Source organism: Danio rerio, chromosome 24, assembly GCF_052040795.2.
Source record: "Danio rerio strain M-AB ecotype USA chromosome 24, GRCz13ab, whole genome shotgun sequence".
NCBI lineage: Eukaryota > Metazoa > Chordata > Actinopteri > Cypriniformes > Danionidae > Danio > Danio rerio.
The window spans coordinates 33,485,148-33,505,334 of record NC_141044.1 but is presented as its reverse complement, the minus strand read 5'-3'; the positions used below and the strand labels follow the sequence as shown (position 1 = coordinate 33,505,334).

The following is a 20,187-nucleotide window of genomic DNA, read 5'->3' as shown; positions in this document are numbered from 1 at the left end:
TCTAGCGACACATGCTAGAGGCCATGGTTTTTAGCCTCCTTGGTAAAGCAACCGATTCTCATGCGGAATGGTCGCCGTTTCGATACCAGTAGGACCGGCAGGGTTACAATAGTGAATGAAAAACATATAGCTTATAACATATAAATGAAGTAGACTGATTTCACACACACATGATTCTTGAAAAGTTATTTTCAGTTAATTAAAAGCATACAGCGCAACCAATGTAGCCTTATTTCACAAACAAATGACTCTTTGGATTTTTGCTGAATCAAAAGCTTACAGCGGAGAGTGTAGCCAGATAAAGTTGACTTTTTCCAGCCCAAAAGCAGTCCAAAACATCCAAAATATTAGATTAATATTTTAATTTATTTATTTAAATCTAAATTAACCTAGTTACTTTATCTGTCATAACTTTGAACCAGCACCCATCAAACCATCACCAGTAGTCACAGAACCACAACATAACATGACCACATCGAAACGCTGCCCCCATTTCACCCACACACTGCACTTAATGTTGTGTAATTACAATAGCCTGTTAGAGTAGGTTTTACTTTCAAATTGGTGTTGATAAATTCGTCCCATTTTTCGTTTTTAAATACTTTTAAACAATTTGAAGTCGCTTGTCGACCAGACAACACTTCTATGTTTGTTCTCGCTGTTAATTGTGAAAAAAAAAAAGGTTGATAAAAGTGTTATGATGAACAACTGAGAGGTTAACTGCAGGTACTGCTTGATGCGGATCTTTTTGTCACTCTTCTGAGGAAGACTGTATTCGTTTGTTCTGGAAGTCCTCCAACAGAGAGAGATTCTGGTCAGATCTGTTGATGTTATTCAATCTTATATTATGAGTGACTTTTCTTTTAAAAGGTATTTTCTTTGGGTTGTTTGAATATTCTAAAGAAAACTTGTTAAAAGTGTAGATAATCAATTTATGTGGTCTATTAGCCAAGTCTATTGGCAAACAGAAGTTATAACTTATTAGTGGCTCTTGACCTTTTTTTATTATTATTTTTTTTTTGATCTGTTTAAAATTGACTTGAACCAATATTTGGAAACTATTCAGCACACTTTTAATCCAAAAGCAACAAAACTGTATCCTTATATTCTTCCTTTGTGTCTCTTTAAGATGTAATGTTATTTTATTTTATTTTTTTGTTGCTGGCGTTTGTCTCTACATATATTTGTGCACTTTTTCATTTATTTGTATTGTATGTCTATATATATGCATGTAGTTGTATTTGATCTACCTCTTATAAAAAAAAAAACAACATCAAATCGCCTACATGCAAACCAATCTAGCCTGAATCGCGCAAAATGAACAGGTTATTCTTAGGGAATCCTAGTTCAACTATCGTTGCCTCATAATCAATTGACTCTTGTAAACATATTTTTTTTTCTTTGCCAATACAGCGCCAGCCTGAGTAACAAACAAATAATTCCTGTAAACAGGCCCTTTTTCAATAAATCAGAAGCATACAGTCAGCGCCATATTTACCCTGATTCACGAACATGAGTCCTCTGTCAGCAAGTTCTTTTTAAGTGAATCAATAGAACAACGCATGGGTAGCCTATTCTACAACCAAATGACTCCTGTGAACAGGTTCTTTTCTAAACTCCAGTTCCTGAAGTGCGTCGTTTTCCTGGTTACGTGCGTGTTGTGTTGTGTATATCAAATTATGGCCCTGGGTGTGAAAATGACCACGTCAAAGACTTCCAAAGAGACTACGAGACAAACGTGCTCCAACATGCAGCTCAAGGATACCAAACAAAAGAGTAAAAGGTAAGTTATCACCGTAGTTTGGCTGAATTAACTTCTTTAATGTATTCATTCATTCATTCATTTTCCATCGAGTTTCTGTTTTAAAGGTCACCACATCGGAATGAACCACCTTAATTGTATCATATATATTCCATGTAAATGCTATTCCTTAACTATTTAATAACCTCACTCAATCTATTATGCCAAAAATCTAAGTAAACTTTAATTGTCCTTACATAATTTTAAAAATCTTAATTCTCATAATAATAATAATAATAGTAATACCATTTATGTTGGCTCACAAATGGGGAAATATTTTTATTTTCTGTATTTATTTTTATTCATTTGAGACAATACATAAAATCATTTATAGGTGCACAGATAATTTTTTCATGAATTGCTATGAAATGTTGTCAGTGTTTATTGGTAATCTGGATTTATAAAATAAAAAATATATATTTATATATATATATATATATATATATATATATATTTTTTTTACAGTAGCTTTTCTTTTGTTGTAAGTTATCTCTGTTAAGGAAGCTCATATCTACTTAATGCTAAAATCATGATAAATAACTGCCAATCTAAAGCTTGCCTTTCTTTGTCATGTGCATCGAATCTCTTAAAGTGTCTGCACCCAATCTAAACACCTCATCAAAAGCAACACTTCTACTCTATGCCACACCGAGCACACAGAATGACTGCATTACGCTTTCACTATCAGAGTGCTTTAGAGATGTTGGAGGTGATTGGAGCAGGGCTGAAATGAGGGCTTGGTAATGGAATAATAGCCGGACTTTGCGACTCATTGGTCCTGTAGAGTCTTTCTCCATCAGAGCAGAGATTTGATGAGCTGCTGCAGGAACATTCACTGGGAATCTTTTTACTAGCTCCATTTATTAGACTTCTAGCCAGAGAGGAAATTATGTTGTTTTGACCGTCTATTCTCTTGCATGTTGCCATCACATCAGATGCAGTTCAGTATTAAAAGTCATGTTGTCTACTATCAGTCTTTGTGAGGATCAATAATTTTATATAGAACTAAAATTAGTTTTTCACCCCAAAATTATTATTTAGACAACTCACAATTTTTCACACTTTTTGTTACCGTGTTTACATTTATTCAGTTAGCAGACGCTTTTATCCAAAGTGACTAACAAATGAGTATAAAAGAAGCATTTCAAATCATTAAAAAGTAGAAGTATATAAATGCCATGTCAAGTCTAATGCTGTGTTCACACCAGACTCAGCATGCACAAATAAAATCTCACTATTCGCATGTAACTAGACATGTTTACATTTTGAGTTTACTTGCTTCATTTGTGCGTCAAATTTGCTTCATTCGTACATCAAATTAACTTCACAATAGATGCAGATTCGCTTCATGGGCAGGGCTTCTTTCTGCTCGGTTACGCTAGCTTCATTGCTAAATAGCTAACATGGATTTTATTGAGAGAATAGCTGTGTTTATGTGCTTTAGAAAGGCTGAAAAATAGCATATATTTATTCGGCGCCGTGCCTGAGTCCACCAGATCCTTATAGAGGTGCACTCAGCTCTGTTAGTTCATTAACTCCTCCAAAAACTGTACCTGGATGATGGAGGCTTTCAGTGGTGCTTGTGACTGAACTGAGCACAGTTTTGATGAGTTGTTGTCTGGTGTCAGCCAGAGGATTTTCCCTCGGGACACCAACAACAGGCACTACTTCATAATCACACCCCTATAAGAGCAAGCTTATGATTGGTTAATGCGGTGCGAATGTCAGATGAAAATCAGATCCTCCCACTCAAGCAATTCCCATCAAATGCGCAAAGCCCTCAGACTGCGCCACATCGCGAATTATGTCATTCACACTGCCTCATTCGTGCGAATTACACCGCAGGATGTTTTTCTGCGTCTTTGTATTTACTTAATATGTAAATCACTCACACTTGACCCTTCATCTGCGTCTGGTGTAAACGCAGCATAAGTTTTGTTTACATTTTTTCTACGTGAATACAGAGAGGAGTAGTCTGTCTTTCAGGTGGTTTGTCAAACCCACCAACCTGTGTGAAGCACACTCAGAATTGCAAAATGTTTTTTTCCAGAAATGTTGAGTGTTGATGAGAAGGTGTGTGGTGCATATTAAAAAGAAAAGAGTGTGTTTACAGGTGGTTTGTCAAGCCCACTCACCTAAAGTACACTCAGAATTGCACAATGATTTTCTAGAAACATCGAGTGTTGATAGGAAAGTGTCTGCTGCATATGGAGAGGAAAAGAGCATGTTTACAGGTGGTTTGTCAAGCCCATTCCTCTGGAGTACACTCAGAATAGCACTATGTTTACCCAGAAATATTGAGTGTTGATAAGAATGTGTCTGGTCCATATGGAGAGGAAAAGAGTGTCTCTACAGGTCATTTGTCAAACCCACCAACCTGTGTGAATCGCACTCAGAATTGCATATTTTCAAGCATGGGGTGTTAATAAGAAAGTGTCTGGTGCATATGGAGAAGAAAAAGAGCGTGTCTACAGGTGGTTTGTCAAGCCCATTCACCTGAAGTACACTCAGAATTGCACAATGTTTTTGCAGAAACATTTAGTGTTGATAAGAAAGTGTATGGTGTATATGGAGAGGAAAAGAGTGTCTACAGGTGGTTTGTCAAGCCCACTCACCTGTGTGGAAACACTATGAATTGCACGTTTATTCATTAGGTTCAGAAAATTGTTAAAAGTACAGGGCAAGAACTGTCAGCAAAAAACTTCTTTGATATAAATGTTTGTGATGGTTTAGAAGTCAACCTTCCCCCCAAAACTAAAATAAACCAGACAACTTCTAGTATGACATTTACAACACTATCAGCCAAACATTTTACTAACTACAATAGCATTACAATAGCAATAGCATACTCATGAATACCTCAATGGTTAAATGTCACTTTCACATTTTAATACTTCTTTAAAAAAGGTGTTGGAAAGTAACAGCTTTTTCTGTGTTTAATTGCTCCGGTTTCCACAGGAGAGTTGAGAAGGAGGATGTGTGCAGTGCTTGGGAATGTTCTGATTCAGATACGGGAATCTACGGTAAGCAAATCAAAGCCATTCATATTCTGTCAGGGGATCCTCTCAATAAGAAATGACTTCCATTGTAATGAATCTCGCTGGAAGGAGTAAAATGCTGCCAAAGAAAAATCGATAGTCTCTCTGAAATGCCACTAATGCCACATCAGATATCAGACCACAGTCGTGAGTGAATGGAAGTGACCAAATCGGTGGATGAGGCCAAAATAGAGGGCTAATTTTTCACAATTGTTACCAAATCGGCTTTTGTCATTATGACATTTGGGTACAGGATTATTTTTATCAAAAACCATTTAAAAACACCCCCAAATTCTTAAACACCCACATCTTCCTCTGCAGAAACCTCAATTTCTTTCAAAACACCAAGGGTTTAACTATTAATATAACCAGAAAGAGCTCTAAAAATTATTTTGTAAAACAATTTCAGATCATAGCTATAACGACAACAATACAGAGAAACAAAGTCATTGGAATCACTTTCAGAACAACCGTTTTTTTCCAGCTGATAAACGCTAAAACACTGACAGCCAATCAGAATCTGTTAACAAGCTATGCTGGTGTTTTTTGGTTTGTGACTGGTGTCTAATTATACAGTTCTTTCACCTGCTGCTATGAGAAACTCCTTGTGGAGATGTGGAAGTGTCTATTAGGTGCAGTGCAAAACATTCATCTGCTAGAGTGTGCTTCACTACCCAGCAGGCCTGAAAGTCAGCTCACAGTGTGTATCGACTATCGAGACTGAAATATATGACTTCCTGCCAGTCACTCAGCATGTAGAGGTTTATTTACACGAGGCCGCATGCTTCATTTGCAAAATGTTTTTTAACCTCTCTTTCTCTCTTTGACTTGACTGGTTATTGCTGTTTGTATGAGCTTATTGCTACTATACTTTTGATTCTGTGCTGAAGGTGGTTCATTAATGCAGATTTTGAACAGCTTTGAATGACGTTACAGCTAACAGCATTTTGTTACAGCATCATGATTATCTTTAAAGTTAGAGTTACTTCATCTGCTTGCTTAAAGAATCATAACATAAAATCCACCTAAAATAAAATTGGGTGCGACCCAGATTACACATACTTATGCACACTTTTACACCATTTTTGTATTGTAAAAGAGACTATTTACACTAAAATTCTGAATTCGATACCAAGATTTGGTAGTTTAGCAATTTATTTCATTACTTTTGGTAACCTTTAAAAAGTTGCCATGTAATGGATGTTAAAGAACACCAATCATGGAAAATCTACTTTTGGAAGCTGTTTGGACAGAAAGTATGTGTAGATATAATAGTGTGATATAAATCTTTTAAAAATTTTCTGACAATAAAATAGGATCCAAACCCCTCCCACTGAATTGATTGACATGCGCGCATTAACATGTCTCCATAGTAATGCTTATAAACATGTCCACAGAACAGGATTTGCAAAGAGACTGGGATTTAAAAGATCTGTTCCAACTCTCTGTGATCAGCTGCACCTCAACAAAGAGTTTTACAATGTTTTTAACGGAGCATGTTAGTAATTAAAAAAAAATAATTAAAACTTCATATCATTTTTATCCACTTATCCGGGGCCGGGTCGCAGGGGCAGCAGTCTAAGGAGAGAACTCTTGACTTCCCTCTCCACTAGACAAATAGATAGTGTAGAAAAGTAGATTTTATTGTTCTAATGGCACAAACCAACGCACATCGAGCACAAATTAACTCTGCTGATTTGGAGTGATTTGAGCAACATGGGGTGAAAAGTATTGTCACACGGTCAACGAAATAATGCTTAATATCAGACCCCAAACCTGCACAAAAGTTAATTTTTTTTGCGGCACACATCAGCACAAATGTAGGACAAATGATGATAATGGCATAGTTTTGGGGATTAAATATTTTTATGGGGTGCCTGCTTCACAGAGTTTACAGACACTGTCCATGTGCCTGAGAGGAGCCCTTTGATGAATACGTAAATATATTCTGCACTCTATCCTATCAATAACACAATAAATATAGTTAAAATAATGACATAATGAGTGAAGAGTCAGTCCAATTGGGCCATATTGAACGCTCGTTTTGTGATTGTTTTAGAACTTCCAATTCAGCTGCCTATGGGAGAAATAGGAATAATAAACGGCAGAAAACAGCCAAACTGCTTACTCTACAAACAAGTGTTTGCATGATTATAAAGACAAAGCAGAATCATAATAAGAAAATACCAGTTTGCAACACCAAGCACTTCAGTTCACTTAAAATAGTTTACTAAAAAAAAAAAAAAGTTTGGAAACTGATTGCCTTATTTTCAAAAGAATGGAAGTGAATGAGACTGTAAGTCTCGAGCGAAAATGATTCAAATGGATGCGCCCTCTCGTACGCGAAGAATAGGTTGAATAGCACTGCTAACAAACTGCATGGTTGCTTGTAAACGTGGCTAGGTTCTTAATGAATGCATGTGTGCCTGGAACTAATAATTTGCACAGAGCACACCCAGAGCATTTCCATATATGGGCTTTCCATACACAGTTGAAGGCAAAATGAAGGCCATGCTGTAATATTCAAACTTTTTTCAAATGTATATATTTTTTAAAAGTGCTGTTTAATAGAGAGATTTGTTTTCCCAACACATTTGTAAACAAATTAAATTTGTTTAATTTACATATTAATTTATTATGTCTATGATGACGGTACATACTATTTTATTTATTTAGCAAGATACTAGTATTCAGCTTAAAGGACCTTAAAAATAAAGAAAAAAAAGAAAAAAAATAAGATAAATAAAATAATAATAATAATAATAATAAACTAAAAAGAAAATGAATAAAATAACAAAAATATTTAATAAAAATAATAAATTAAACAAAAAGAAAAATGAAAATAAAATAACAAAACAAATACAAGAAATAATAAAATAAAAAATAATATAAATAAAAAATTAAATAAACATAACATTAACAAAACAAAAATAAAATAAAAAATGATATAAAATAAAATTAAGTAAAAAAATAAAAATAATAAAAAATAAACAATAAAACAAAGATTAAATGAATAAATAAAAGAAGAAAACAATATAAAAATAAACAAAATAAATAAAAAAACTAAAATAAAAATACATTAACAAAACAAAATTAAATTTAAAAATTAATAATTACATAGTAAATAAAAGTAAAAACGAAAAAAAATTTACACAACAACAAAACAACAAAATAAAAATGATTAAAAATAAAATAACAAAATAAAAGTAGATAAAAAAATGATAAATAACAATAAAATAAATACAATTTAAAAAAATAAACAAACAAATACAGAAATAAATAAAAACTGCTTTTATTCCTGCCAAAAATATGATAGGAAACCCTGTGAAAATGTCCTTGCTCTGTTAAATTTATCACTTAGGTAATATTGGAAAAAGTTCAATAGTTTATAATGCATATTAACAAATTATAATTTTTAGATAATAGGAAAAAATAAGACTTAATATCTTGACTTTTTCCAAAATCCCAGGAGGGATTTGGCACCTTCTCAATCCACTGTGAGAAACAAAACAAAACAAAACTAACAGTCGTATTACATGCAAAGATTTCTCATTAGAAGTAAATATCAGCCAGATGTTGTTTACTCCAGTCCTGTTAGATTTACAGACGAGCCCGAGTGCACTGATATTTATTCATTTATTTGCTTAAACGGGTACAAATAAAGGAGGAATGTGTCAGAATCTGCATTATTTCCAGATGTTGGAGATGCTCATGTTGTAAAATGCTCTTCAGATCTTTGTCAAATAATGCAAAATATCGTCATCAATTTGAACTTTTTAAGTTAACCTTAAATTTAATATTTTTAATATATTTAAAATCCAATATTAAATACATAATAAAAAAAGGGTGAAAATAAATATCTTGTCTTGTAGCCTCAAACGTCGAACCCTAATAAAAGCGTCCCAGGTCTCCAGAAGTTAGATGTTGAACAGGTTTGTGTTTAAGCCTCCAGCACTCACCTTCTCTGGAGAAACGGTGAGTCACACAGAGAGTCCCACAGCGTCAGAGCGGCTTTCTGAAAGATGACCACCGAGCAGAACATCGATCAGAGCCGGGCCACGCTGGGCTCAGACCTGACATTTAGAAAGCAGACCTGCTATTAATCACCATCCTAACAGGACTCAGACTTCACAACATTGACCCAGAGACCCAAGAGCAAGGCTTAACACTTTTCTAACAGAAATCACCTTGTTAACAGCAATGCTTATGAGCAACTCCAGCGTTATGCATGTGACATGGGAAATCACAAAACTTAAATTCACATAGAAAGCATATGTTAACATTATATTGAACCATCTGTTTATATTTTAGAAACAGCCAACCACAGAGCTATGGGATCAGAGAAATATCAATCTGTAAACATTTTTCAGATTTTAAATGAGGAAAATAAACCTGCGTCACTGATGTGACCAAGAAAGTTAGCGAGTTTACAGTGTACAATATACTTTGTAGAAATTCCACACAACCCAAAAGAAACGATGCTAATCAAAAGGATAAGAGTTGGCTCTCCATAGAACAGAAATGATTGATTTTATATGTTTGCATCGTTATGTATGTGACATTGCTCTGTTATGAATGTGACAGATGTGAAATTGCCACTTGTGTGACTTTGATAAATAAAATATAACTGTTTGAAAACGTCGACAGACATTTTGAGTACACAAACAACTTAGAAAAGGTTTGGCTATTTTGGTGAAAGGTTAATATTTTTCAAGACAATATTGACATTTACATGGAATTGCTCATATATTTACCATGGTGTTCTGCAAGGATGTCTTCTTGTTTCCAGTGTGAAGCGTTTTAAGGCTGCTTTAGAAATGAACATGTTGCAGTTTAGTTCCAGTCCTGATCTAGACAATCAGGTTGAGGGATCACTTGATAATTAGCAGCAGGTGTGTTGTTGTGGGTTAATGGATCTAAAAACTTTCCTGTAGGGTTAGTTAGTGTGAAAAGAGAGAGTATTCTACAAAATAGTGGGTTGTTTCACAGAAAATATAGAAAAACCCAAACATTGAGTTAAAAAATTATTATTTAAAATAATGGAAGATTTAAATCCAGTGTTTGTTGGAAATGTACTCAGCATTTAAAGGGGACCTGTAAAAAAATCCCTTTTATAAGGGGTTTAAATGTGTGAATATAGCCAGCCTCTAATGGTAAACATTAATTAAATACATTTTTTAATCACACTTTATAAAAACAGAAACACTGTGATTGACATTCTCCATTTGTACGTGTCATCAGAGGGGAAAGCCCCGCTCATTGGTGAGTATACCCTTTCACACATACAGACCCTTCCGGAAAATTGCAGCCATTTATTCCGGAAAGGTCTGTATGTGTGAACAGGCCCTTTTTGAAAATACTGGTAAATTCATTCTGGCTATTTTCCGGAAAGAGAAGTTGTAACATTACCAGTAATTTGCCGAAATGCTGCATTGTGTGAACGCAGAAGGAAGATTGCCGAAAAGAGCGCATGCACGTCTAGAACGTGCTGGCGTGAGACGTCTTCTTCCAATCAGAACAATCAGATGCATTCACCACGCGGTTTATGAAAATAAAAGCCTTTGAATATTTTTCCAGACACATTTAGTTGCTAGATGTTAGTCAGATAACATTTATATGTTCCTTCTTAATGCCAACTATGTAAATAATTATCGGTAATATGCTTATGGTAAGCCGTTGTTTGTTTACCTTCAAGCTCTGCTTCCTTCAGTTGTTTGACTTGCGCTTGTGCCCGTGAAGCAGCCCGTAAGCACCAGCACACACACATATCATGTACATCACGACATGCAAAAGTGTTCCTCTATATTTTCATCAAAGTTGTTCACACTACTGATCCATCCACAGAGTTTGTAATGTAATTAAATGTTTACAAATACAAGCCCAGTCGTTTAGAGGTCATCTCTGGTTGATGATGTCAGAATTTACCTGTATTTTGGAATGGACGTGTGAATGGTCTTTTCCGGAAAAATTATATAACGTCCTCCCTGTTAGAACAGCGCTTTTTTTATTTTAACGGTAAAGTTGTTGCGGAAATTTTCTAGATATTTACCGCTATCACTGTGTGAAAGGGGCTAATCTGTGTCTCATTAGCATAGACAGCCCTAAATAAGAAGCAGCTGTCCATCATTAGAGATTTGAATCTGCCACTATACTGACACACAGGCGTTTATAGCTCCACCCTCTTTGGATAAAGAGCACAATTTCATTCAAATTCACCAAAATGGCAAAATATGGATTGCTGGAATGTTTTCCAATCCCATGCATGTTCAATGAAGTCAGGAGAGGATTTTCTTCACCACCAAAAGTATTAGTAATTTATTAGATACAAATGAATAATTCCATATACAGAGCTCTGGGTCACGTCTGTCCCTTACGGTATACCAATGCAATGCAAGAGTTACATTCAGGAGGTCCGCAATAACTCTGCATTTCCCTGACTCTTTTATGTACACACAGCTGATGTTAAAAGGTGGAGTTTTGGTGGAATTCATCAATTGTCGATCATTCTGCAGACCTCTGGCGGCCACACCCAAACATACCTCCTCTTTCTGTGGCCGTCTCTGCAAACCAAAACTGAACAATAAAATGCACCTGCTTTGAGGCCTCAATCGACCCCAACATATTTTTCATGTAACACACCAAACTCAAAATAACACGCCAACCATAAATCGCTCTCTCGCCCCATGCCTGTTTTTGCTTTTATAGGACGCCCTGGGTTACTTCATCCAATCCCAGGGCACGTCGTCTGTGTAGCTAGGGCGGGGCCTGCAGGTAGGCCTGAGAGGGAGAGAGAGAAAGAGACAGACAGACACAGAAACACACACTCCTGCTAACGCAGCAGGTAAACCATACGAACATTCAACACTTGGAGTATTTAGGCACATTTTACTTCTCTGCGACACAGGAAGCCTGAAGCCAGAAGTTATGTTCTGATGTCGCTGTATCTTTTCCATCAGCTGCAACTCCTTCTATAAAAATGCTTGATTAGTATGCTAGCATATCACACTCAGAGAAGAGGTTTGGTTAATATATATGACACAGCTACATTTATTTAATAAAAAGTAAAAGAGACAGAAGTAATACAAAATATATTCCTTTTTTCTCAACAATATCAAAGCCCGAAAGGGAAAGTCTCAAAGAGTTATAAAACATTATTTGCGTGCTATGTTGAGGTGAAACTTTACATAAACACTGTAGGGACATCACAGACTCATTTTACATCTCTTTTAAAGAGTAGGATTATTTGTAAATTGGGAATCAGGAAAATAACTTTTGATGACCACAGTGTAGTTGCACTATAAAATTGTGCTATATGAACTAAGCACTAGGCTATAAGCACAGCCCAAAAGAAGTTATGAAAAAAATGTTAAAAACTGGTAACTGTTGACCTCTATAGTAGGAAAAACAAATACTGTTGTAGTCAAGGGTTACTAGGCATGGGCCATTTTAAGATTCTGACAGTATGATAATCTTGGATAAAAATATCACGGTTTCACAGTATTGTGATTACTGCTCTAAAATATATTCTTTTTAAATGTCTGGATTAAAAATCCAAAAAGCACATCTTTTCCCTTTCAAAACAATATATTCTATTTTTTGGAAGGATTTATGATATTTTTCCCAGAGATGGGTTGCGGCTGGAAGGGCATCCGCTGCGTAAAAACGTGCTGGATAAGTTGGTGGTTCATTCTGCTGTGGCGACCCTGGATTAATAAAGGGACTAAGCCAGGGCTCATCAAACTTGTTCCTGGAGGGCCGGTGTCCTGCAGATTTTAGCTCCAACCCTAATCAAACACACCTGAACAAGCTAATCAAGCTCTTACTAGGTATACTTGAAACATCCAGGCTGGTGTGTTGAGAAAAGTTAGAGCTAAACATTGCAGGGTCACCGGCCCTCCAGGACCAGGATTGGTGACCCCTGGACTAAGCCGACAAGAAAATGAATGAATGGATTTATGATATTTTGGAGCCGTAAACATGTCAGGCTAAATAAAGAAAATGAATCATTGACTTCTGCTTTCTTCATTAGTGTCAAAAACAGATTTCATCACAATTTAAAATGGCATCTTTGGATATTTTTTCGGCTGAAGATATTGTTGTCCTAAAAAACAAACAAACAAAAAAATGTCAATAAAAAATCTTACACATACCTTAGCAATGGTATAACAGAAAATGTTGGCGGTTTTAAAACCTTGACTTTTCTAAACCACGGTGTGTGTGGTGATGGTTACCAGTTTCCATCACTTATAAAGCTTTGAGATGAGTAAACGGCGAGTATTTTTTCTATTTTTGTGTATCCCTTTAACGCTGCTTAATTTTTCAGTTTGAAAATATTAAAGCATAAACGTTTTTAACAGCAACCGAAAAATGTTTGTGGCACATCAAATAAACACATTAGCATGTTTTCTGAAGCATTATGTAAGACCGAAATCTGTAATAACTCTTTTTTTCTTTTTTTTTAGACAATGCATTTCACAGACAAAAGAAGTTTCAGCACAAAAAATGCAGTTACTTAGACGAGAGGAACATCATTTTATCCCCTCATTTAGTAGCTCATCCCAGTTTGTGTGTGTCTTCAGCAAATGATGCATCGGATGCGGTAAAGTCTAGAAGAAAAGCCTCTCAAATCACCCGTGTCCATGATAAAACTCCCAACCCAGACATAAACATTAGCAGTGCACCGGACTCAACCTGCGCACACATCAATCCCATTGATTCTATGACCCAAACACTCAATGAGAACTCAATGCAAGTCCACACTGTTGAAGTGAATGGGAATCTACCAATGGTCAATAAAGTACCGAAATCTTCTCAGGATGAAACCACAGTTTGGCGATGTTCAGAGTTTGTCTCGGAAAATCATGAAAGAAAAAGTCCTAAAGTGCTTTGGAAAAAGACATCTGGACAGAAGCTTCAATGGTGCCGTGAGCAATTGGGCAAAGCGGGCCACAATGGTTTATCAGCACTTTCCAGTGGTTTACAGACCACAGACAGATCGAGAGTGGTGATCCAGAGAACAGCGAAAGGTTATAGAAGGGTTCTGTTGAGGGCCAGCCGTGGGGAACGGAAGCACGAAACGTGGGCGAATCACAAAGATGTGCACAGTAGCTTTTACAGCCTGTCAGGATTACAAAATCAGTATGAATGCCTCTGTAGTTCTTTTCATCTGCGGATGAGACACAGTCCAGGAGGAGACCTGCGGGACACCACTAACAGACAACAGCAAGGGCAGAAGACTGAGTTTGCAGGTGCATATGGGGTGAGACTGCTATCACAGAGTTAAACATAAATATAGCACAATCTCATGACGAAGTGTAACACTGTAAAGTATGCTGGCTTCCACACGATCAGTTTGTGTTAGGACAACATGAAGGAATGAAGTAAATCTTTTACTTTTTACAAATTTAAGTAGATTGAACATAAAACAATTAACTCTCAAAAAACGTCAAGGATTGCGTTGTTTCAGCCCATTTTAAATACAAAGTTTGAAAACAGATCAAATGTTGTGTTTTTTTGAGTGAATTCACTGCAAAAAAGGATTTTCTTACTTAGATTTTTGTCTTGTTTCTAGTAAATATCTAAAAATTCTTAAATCAAGAAGAATTTTCTAGACAAGCAAACCATATTGTCTTGTTTTTTAAATAATCTGCCAAATTTAAGTGAGTTTTTTCTTAAAACAAGCAAAATAATCTGCCAATGGTGTAAGAAAAATAATCTTATGTCAAAACGGAAAACAAGATTTTTTTGCTTACCCCATTGGTAGATTATTTTGCTTGTTTTAAGAAAAAACTCACCTAATTTTGGCAGATTATTTCTGAAAACAGGACAATATGTTTTGCTTGCCTAGAAAATGCTTCTTGATATAAGAATTAAATATTTGGACTAGAAATAAGAAAAAAAAATCGAAAAAAAAGCATTTTTTGCAGTAAAGGTATTGTCAGAAAACTGGCTAATTCTTACAGTTTAATTCTTATGAAAACATATGATTGTTAAATAGTCCCCAAACCTAAGCCAGGCTCATTCTGAAAATGTTTCACTATAGACCATTTTAAGGGGTGTAAACGAAAACCATGGTCCCAGGGTATTTCTTGATTTACATTTTTTAATTTCTACAGCTTCCGAGAATCCAAAAAGAGCCACATTTAATAAATAAATAATGTTATGATGGCTGTTTTAACAATAAGTTATGATTGAATCGCCTCTTGTTACAGTTATGAAAGAGTTTGATAACAGGCTGGAAATGTTCATGGGCCAATGAAACCACCCATGTCGAAATGGTCTATATACATTTCTGGGGAGCGCCAAATACATCCCAGGAACTATGTTTTTTTGCAGTTTTTGAGGCCGCTGTGTACACTTTTTGAAATCTCAAATTTCTGCTTTTCTTGCGTAAATCCACCAGAGGCCACTATCGACTGACTGATCAACTGACCCACCGTCCTGCTTCCCTAAACCCAACCAATAGTGTTTTTAAATGCAATCAAAAGCAAATTATTTACTTGTTTATTTATTTTTGGGCTTTTGTCCTACCTGCTTTCTGCACCCATTCTTTGTCGGACTCGCAACCCGTTGTCGCTGTCAACTCTGCGCTATGTCACAAGTCTGCGTGGCGAGCCACTGGACAAACTGGTAACAGTGGGAAAAGCCGTCCTTATGGAGGTAAGCGCAAAAATACCACCCCGTAGTGTTCATTTAAAAAATGAAATGCAGTCATACATACTGTACTTCTGGTTACATAATTAGCGATCTCCAGAAATGTATATAGGGCTACGTTTTCAAAATGAGGCTGTGTTGCAACCACCCAACCCCTAAACACAACCGTCATTGGGGAATGAGAAAATCATACTAAAATGTAGAAAAGTGGTTGTTCAAATTAATACCAATTAGCTGCTAAATTAAGAATCACTGAAGGGTGTTTGTTCGAGTCCGGGCTGGGCCAGTTGGCTTTTCTGTGTGGAGTTTGCATGTTCTCCCCGTGTTAGCATAGGTTTTCTCCAGGTGCTCTGGTTTCCCCCACAGTCCAATGACATATGTTAAAGGTGAATTAAATTATCTAAATTGGCCGTAGTATGTGTGTGCATGAGTGTATATGGATAACCCAGTACTGGGAAACACCCATACAAACTCATTCACACACACACTACAGCCAGTTTAGCTTATTCAATTCACATACAGCACGTGTCTTTGGACAGTGGTGGAAACCGGAGCACCCAGAGGAAACCCACACAAACACTGGGAGAACATCCATACTCCACACAGAAATGCCAAATGACCCAGCTGCGACACAAACCAGTAACCTTCTTGCTGTGGGGTGACAGTGCTAACCACTGCACTACTGTGTCAACCCTGATAAGCAACTGTTTGAAAAAAAAAATGTGATTAAAAGTCACAATTACATTTCTGATTCCAAGTTTCCACAGATTGATATTCTAAAAATAAGCGGCCTAAGAGTCAAGCAACCGGTTTGCTGTCCACTTCTTTCTCGCATCAGCTGAAGCGCTCGTCTTTAAACACAAAGGCCAGATTCTACAAGTGTTTGAATTGAATGAAATCCCCTACAATAAAAGACACAATCAGGCTACTTGTTCTGGCTGGGAAACCTGCAGGCTGCATTGATTGTTTTATAAGGACGTATCGACCTGTTTTGTGGTAAACAAAAAATGAATGATTTTGTTACACAATCAGTCTCTATTTGATTCTAGATGAGTGCTGGGACATGGACTGCTGTCTGTTGTTAGTAGCAAAGTCTTACAGGAGCAATTTAGTTTGAAATTAAGTGCTTGTGTTATTTGTTCTACATTTATCTTGGGCTGCGTCCGAAACCACCTACAACTCAGTAGTTACCGCATTTGAATTTAAGGGTACTACTCAGCCGCTGGAAATGTACGTTCTATACAGTATGAATGCGAAAAATATGAATGGAATTCGGATGTACTACATCTGCCATTTTGTCATGGTCACGTGACCTACCTGTGTCAGTTGCATCGCTTTACTTCCATTCATGAATTCTCTCGCGGTGCATTATGGGATAGCACAGCGTGCATAGAATGCGCACTCCAGAACCTCGCCGGAAGTAGTAAGTCATCCAGGTACTTCTCGCATACTGATTTTCGATTTCTTTGAATTCGGACATACTACTCGGCTCGCATACTGATTTTATTTTTTTATATACAGTAATACTTCTATTAAAAAAACACTACTATGCAAAGTATTAAGCATCAGTGCATTGAAATGCATCAGTAATATAACTGAATTATGCATATTTGTTGTAAATATCCACCAAATGAAGTTTAATGTTAAACTTATTTCGAGAGGGGGCAAAGCAGTGGCGCAGTAGGTAGTGCTGTCGCCTCACAGCAAGAAGGTCGCTGGGTTGCTGGTTCGAGCCTTGGCTCAGTTGGCGTTTCTGTGTGGAGTTTGCATGTTTTCCCTGCATTCGCGTGGGTTTCCTCCGGGTGCTCCGGTTTCCCCCACAGTCCAAAGACATGGGATTGGGTAGGTTAAATTGTCCGTAGTGTATGAGTGTGTGTGTGTGTGTGTGAGAATGTGTGTGTGGATGTTTCCCAGAGATGGGTTGCGGCTGAAAGGGCATCCGCTGCATAAAAACGTGCTGGATAAATTGGCGGTTCATTCCGCTGTGACGACCCCGGATTAATAAAGGGACTAAGCAGACAAGAAAATGAATGAATAATTTCGAGAGGAGCACGTGCTCCTGACTTACCCAGCTGGCCAACATTAGCTAATCACAATCCTCCAATTAAAGGAACCCAAGTCACTATATATATATATATATATATATATATATATATATATATATATATATATATATATATATATATATATATATATATATATATATATATCCTCATTTCCTTTCTATAACTTTATCTGGAAAAAAAAAAACTCCTCCCCTTCTTCCACCTATTTCCAGAATCGGCGGCACGGTGGCCCAGTGACTAGCACTGTTGCCTCCCAGCAAGAATACCAATGGCCTCGGGTCCTTGCTGGGCCATCTGGTATTTCTGTGCAGAGTTTGCATGTTCTCGCCGTGTCCGCGTGGGTTTCCCCCAGGTTGCCCGGTTTCCTTCTACCGTCCAAATATGCTTTATATTATACATAAAATAAGCCTAAATCTATTTCCTTTCAAGTTCCATGTTAAAAGGAATCTCACTTGAGAAGCAGAGAATTATCAGTGTTTTTTGCCTACAGAACTTGACCTTACAAAACACTTACAAATAGATCAGAAACGCACATTAAGGAAGCAAATTGGCTAAATTTTAATTTCTTGTTGAGTTTAAACAAACCGATTACCTTCAAACAAGCATCCTCAAACCATGAAGCAAGTAAACTCCCATCTTAATATGGCGCAGTCATGCTAAATGAACCTTTATTAGTGGAATATTTATGCCACGCTTTCTGAATAAGGCTAAAAAAATCTTTTTTTTCCCCCTCACAAACAGACTTTAAGCCCAGATGGCCTGTTTCACAGCAGTTTCAAGCTAAACAGACAGCAGCTCTAAAACACAAGCTCATTTCCCTTTGGATGTGAGAAAAACCTAGACTTTCTTCTTTGACCCCTGTTGAGCGACAGCTATAAATGGAGAATTGGCTGAATCGCTCCATCTTTTCTGATTGCGTATTTGTCTGTTTGTTTCTCCTCAGGACATTCGCTGTCAATCTGAATGGCCAAAGATCATCAAATCTCCACGCCACGTCACTTTCTCTCATATTTTACAGGTTCTCCAGAGCAAAGCAGCCAATTTCCCTGAGGTCAAGAGTCAGAAATGCCGCAGGACGGTTTAAACGTGTTCAATATTAGATGTCATTTTCCGCTTTTATGAAGTGCTCGTCAAAGAACACACAACAGGCTTTAGGATTTTTATTTTTTTTTATTCAAACTTTAGATCTCATCATCTCTACAGTGTAAAAGGTCATGAATTCCAAGCCCCAAAGGACTCAAAGAGATGGATTTGGTAGGAAATCCATTCTGGAGTTTTGAAATAAACCATTTGGGAGTGATTTCCGAGGTGGAATGGAGAAGAGGATATAGGAATCGGAAGTTTTAAAAGCTTCTGTGGTCGAAAGAATGACTTTTTACAACAGAAAACGATAGGCGGAACTTAAATAAACACTATTTAAAAAAACCCCCAAAAATATCAATTTGGTAAACAGTAAACCAGCGTGATACTACAGCTAGGATTCAAAGAATATCAATGATAAATACAGTACAATATGTACTTACAGTAGGCCAACAAACCCAGCACAAACATAAGAAAATAAACATCGATAATCTCTGACAAAAAAAGTATAGTCATGTGCATTTACACTGTACACGCCGATCACGTTCAGTTATCATATTTAGGCTTGTTTTTTTTTTTCAGTGCAGCTATCCCAGATTTCTCAAGTGCTTTAGCAATAATATACCATTTATCACACCTATATATATGTATATATTGATTTAAAAATAAATTAACACCATTTGTGGGGCAGTCATATGGGAATTTTCTCATGAGATGTGATGAATCACATTATTGCTGTTTTAAGGACTGGTCACATCAGCAGGACATTTTACTTTACAAAGGGGAACCATTTACTGAATTAATCACCAACGGCTAAAACCCTTAAAAGAATATTCTGGGTCATGAACTGACTCTGTGGGTAAAGCTGCAATCGCACTAGAGTTTGTGCTTGTAAAGTTCTGTCATATGGCGCTGCGAAAATGGCTGGGTTAAAACAATATGATTAGAGGGTGATAAAAGCAAGTGATTGCTTCATATTTTCAATTTCTGTCAGAGAGGTCACTTTGAAGCAGTTTCGCAGGTCAGAGTTCACCAAGAATGTAAAACTTGCAAAAGTCTATAGCACAAAAAGTGCAGTGTGACCGCGGCTTTACGCGTACATTAAAAGTCCACAAGTTGAGTGAAGCCTCTGATACTATTACATGAAATTTATACAGTATTTGGCAATTGGAACTAATTTCGTTCCATCATGAGGGGAGTTTTTTACTCTGTTTTTATTCTGTCCCTCAGATCAAATACTACTGTTGAGTCAGAATATTATCGTTATCAAAAACAACAAACTGTTTAAAATAATATGTAAATTATATTTAAAAAAAAAGAAACTGACTGGAATATTGAAAAAAAAAACACTACTGTTGATTATATTGTAATAATGACTTCATGTAAGTTTGATTAACAGTATGCACATTAAAAAAAACCAAAAAAAAAACCCCAAAAAACAGAGAAACGGAGTAAAGCATTGAGGTAAAAATCAGGCTACATAATCAATATTTTTATACCCATTCTGGAATATCGCATTAAAAATGCTTAAAGGAAATGCCAATATGTG

At 36.4% G+C, this 20,187-nt stretch overlaps 1 protein-coding gene across 3 annotated transcripts; it reads left to right on the top strand.

Annotated features, from left to right (window-relative positions):
• The first annotated feature begins 1,502 nt into the window (after nt 1–1,502).
• On the top strand, nt 1,503–20,044 carry LOC141380734 (uncharacterized). 3 transcript variants are annotated; one of them, XM_087309855.1, is made up of 4 exons: nt 1,503–1,783; nt 4,760–4,824; nt 13,302–14,098; nt 18,502–20,044. In XM_087309855.1, exons 1-4 carry the CDS (start codon nt 1,563–1,565, stop codon nt 18,640–18,642), a joined length of 1,224 nt encoding a protein of 407 aa, XP_087165981.1. In that variant the 5' UTR covers nt 1,503–1,562; the 3' UTR covers nt 18,643–20,044. The 3 variants fall into 3 exon arrangements, with proteins under 3 accessions (XP_087165981.1, XP_087165982.1, XP_087165983.1); XM_087309856.1 differs by having other exon boundaries at nt 1,569–1,783; nt 13,302–14,087; nt 18,502–19,264; XM_087309857.1 differs by lacking the exons at nt 1,503–1,783; nt 4,760–4,824 and adding an exon at nt 9,785–10,101 and having other exon boundaries at nt 18,502–19,589.
• The last annotated feature ends 143 nt before the right edge of the window (nt 20,045–20,187 follow it).

Coding starts and splice junctions, on each gene's coding strand:
- LOC141380734 (XM_087309855.1), top strand. CDS start 1,563: ATGGGTAGCCTATTCTACAACCAAATGACTCCTGTGAACAGGTTCTTT. Junction 1,784..4,759: donor ACCAAACAAAAGAGTAAAAG/GTAAGTTATCAC, acceptor CGGTTTCCACAG/GAGAGTTGAGAAGGAGGATG. Junction 4,825..13,301: donor TTCAGATACGGGAATCTACG/GTAAGCAAATCA, acceptor CTTTTTTTTTAG/ACAATGCATTTCACAGACAA.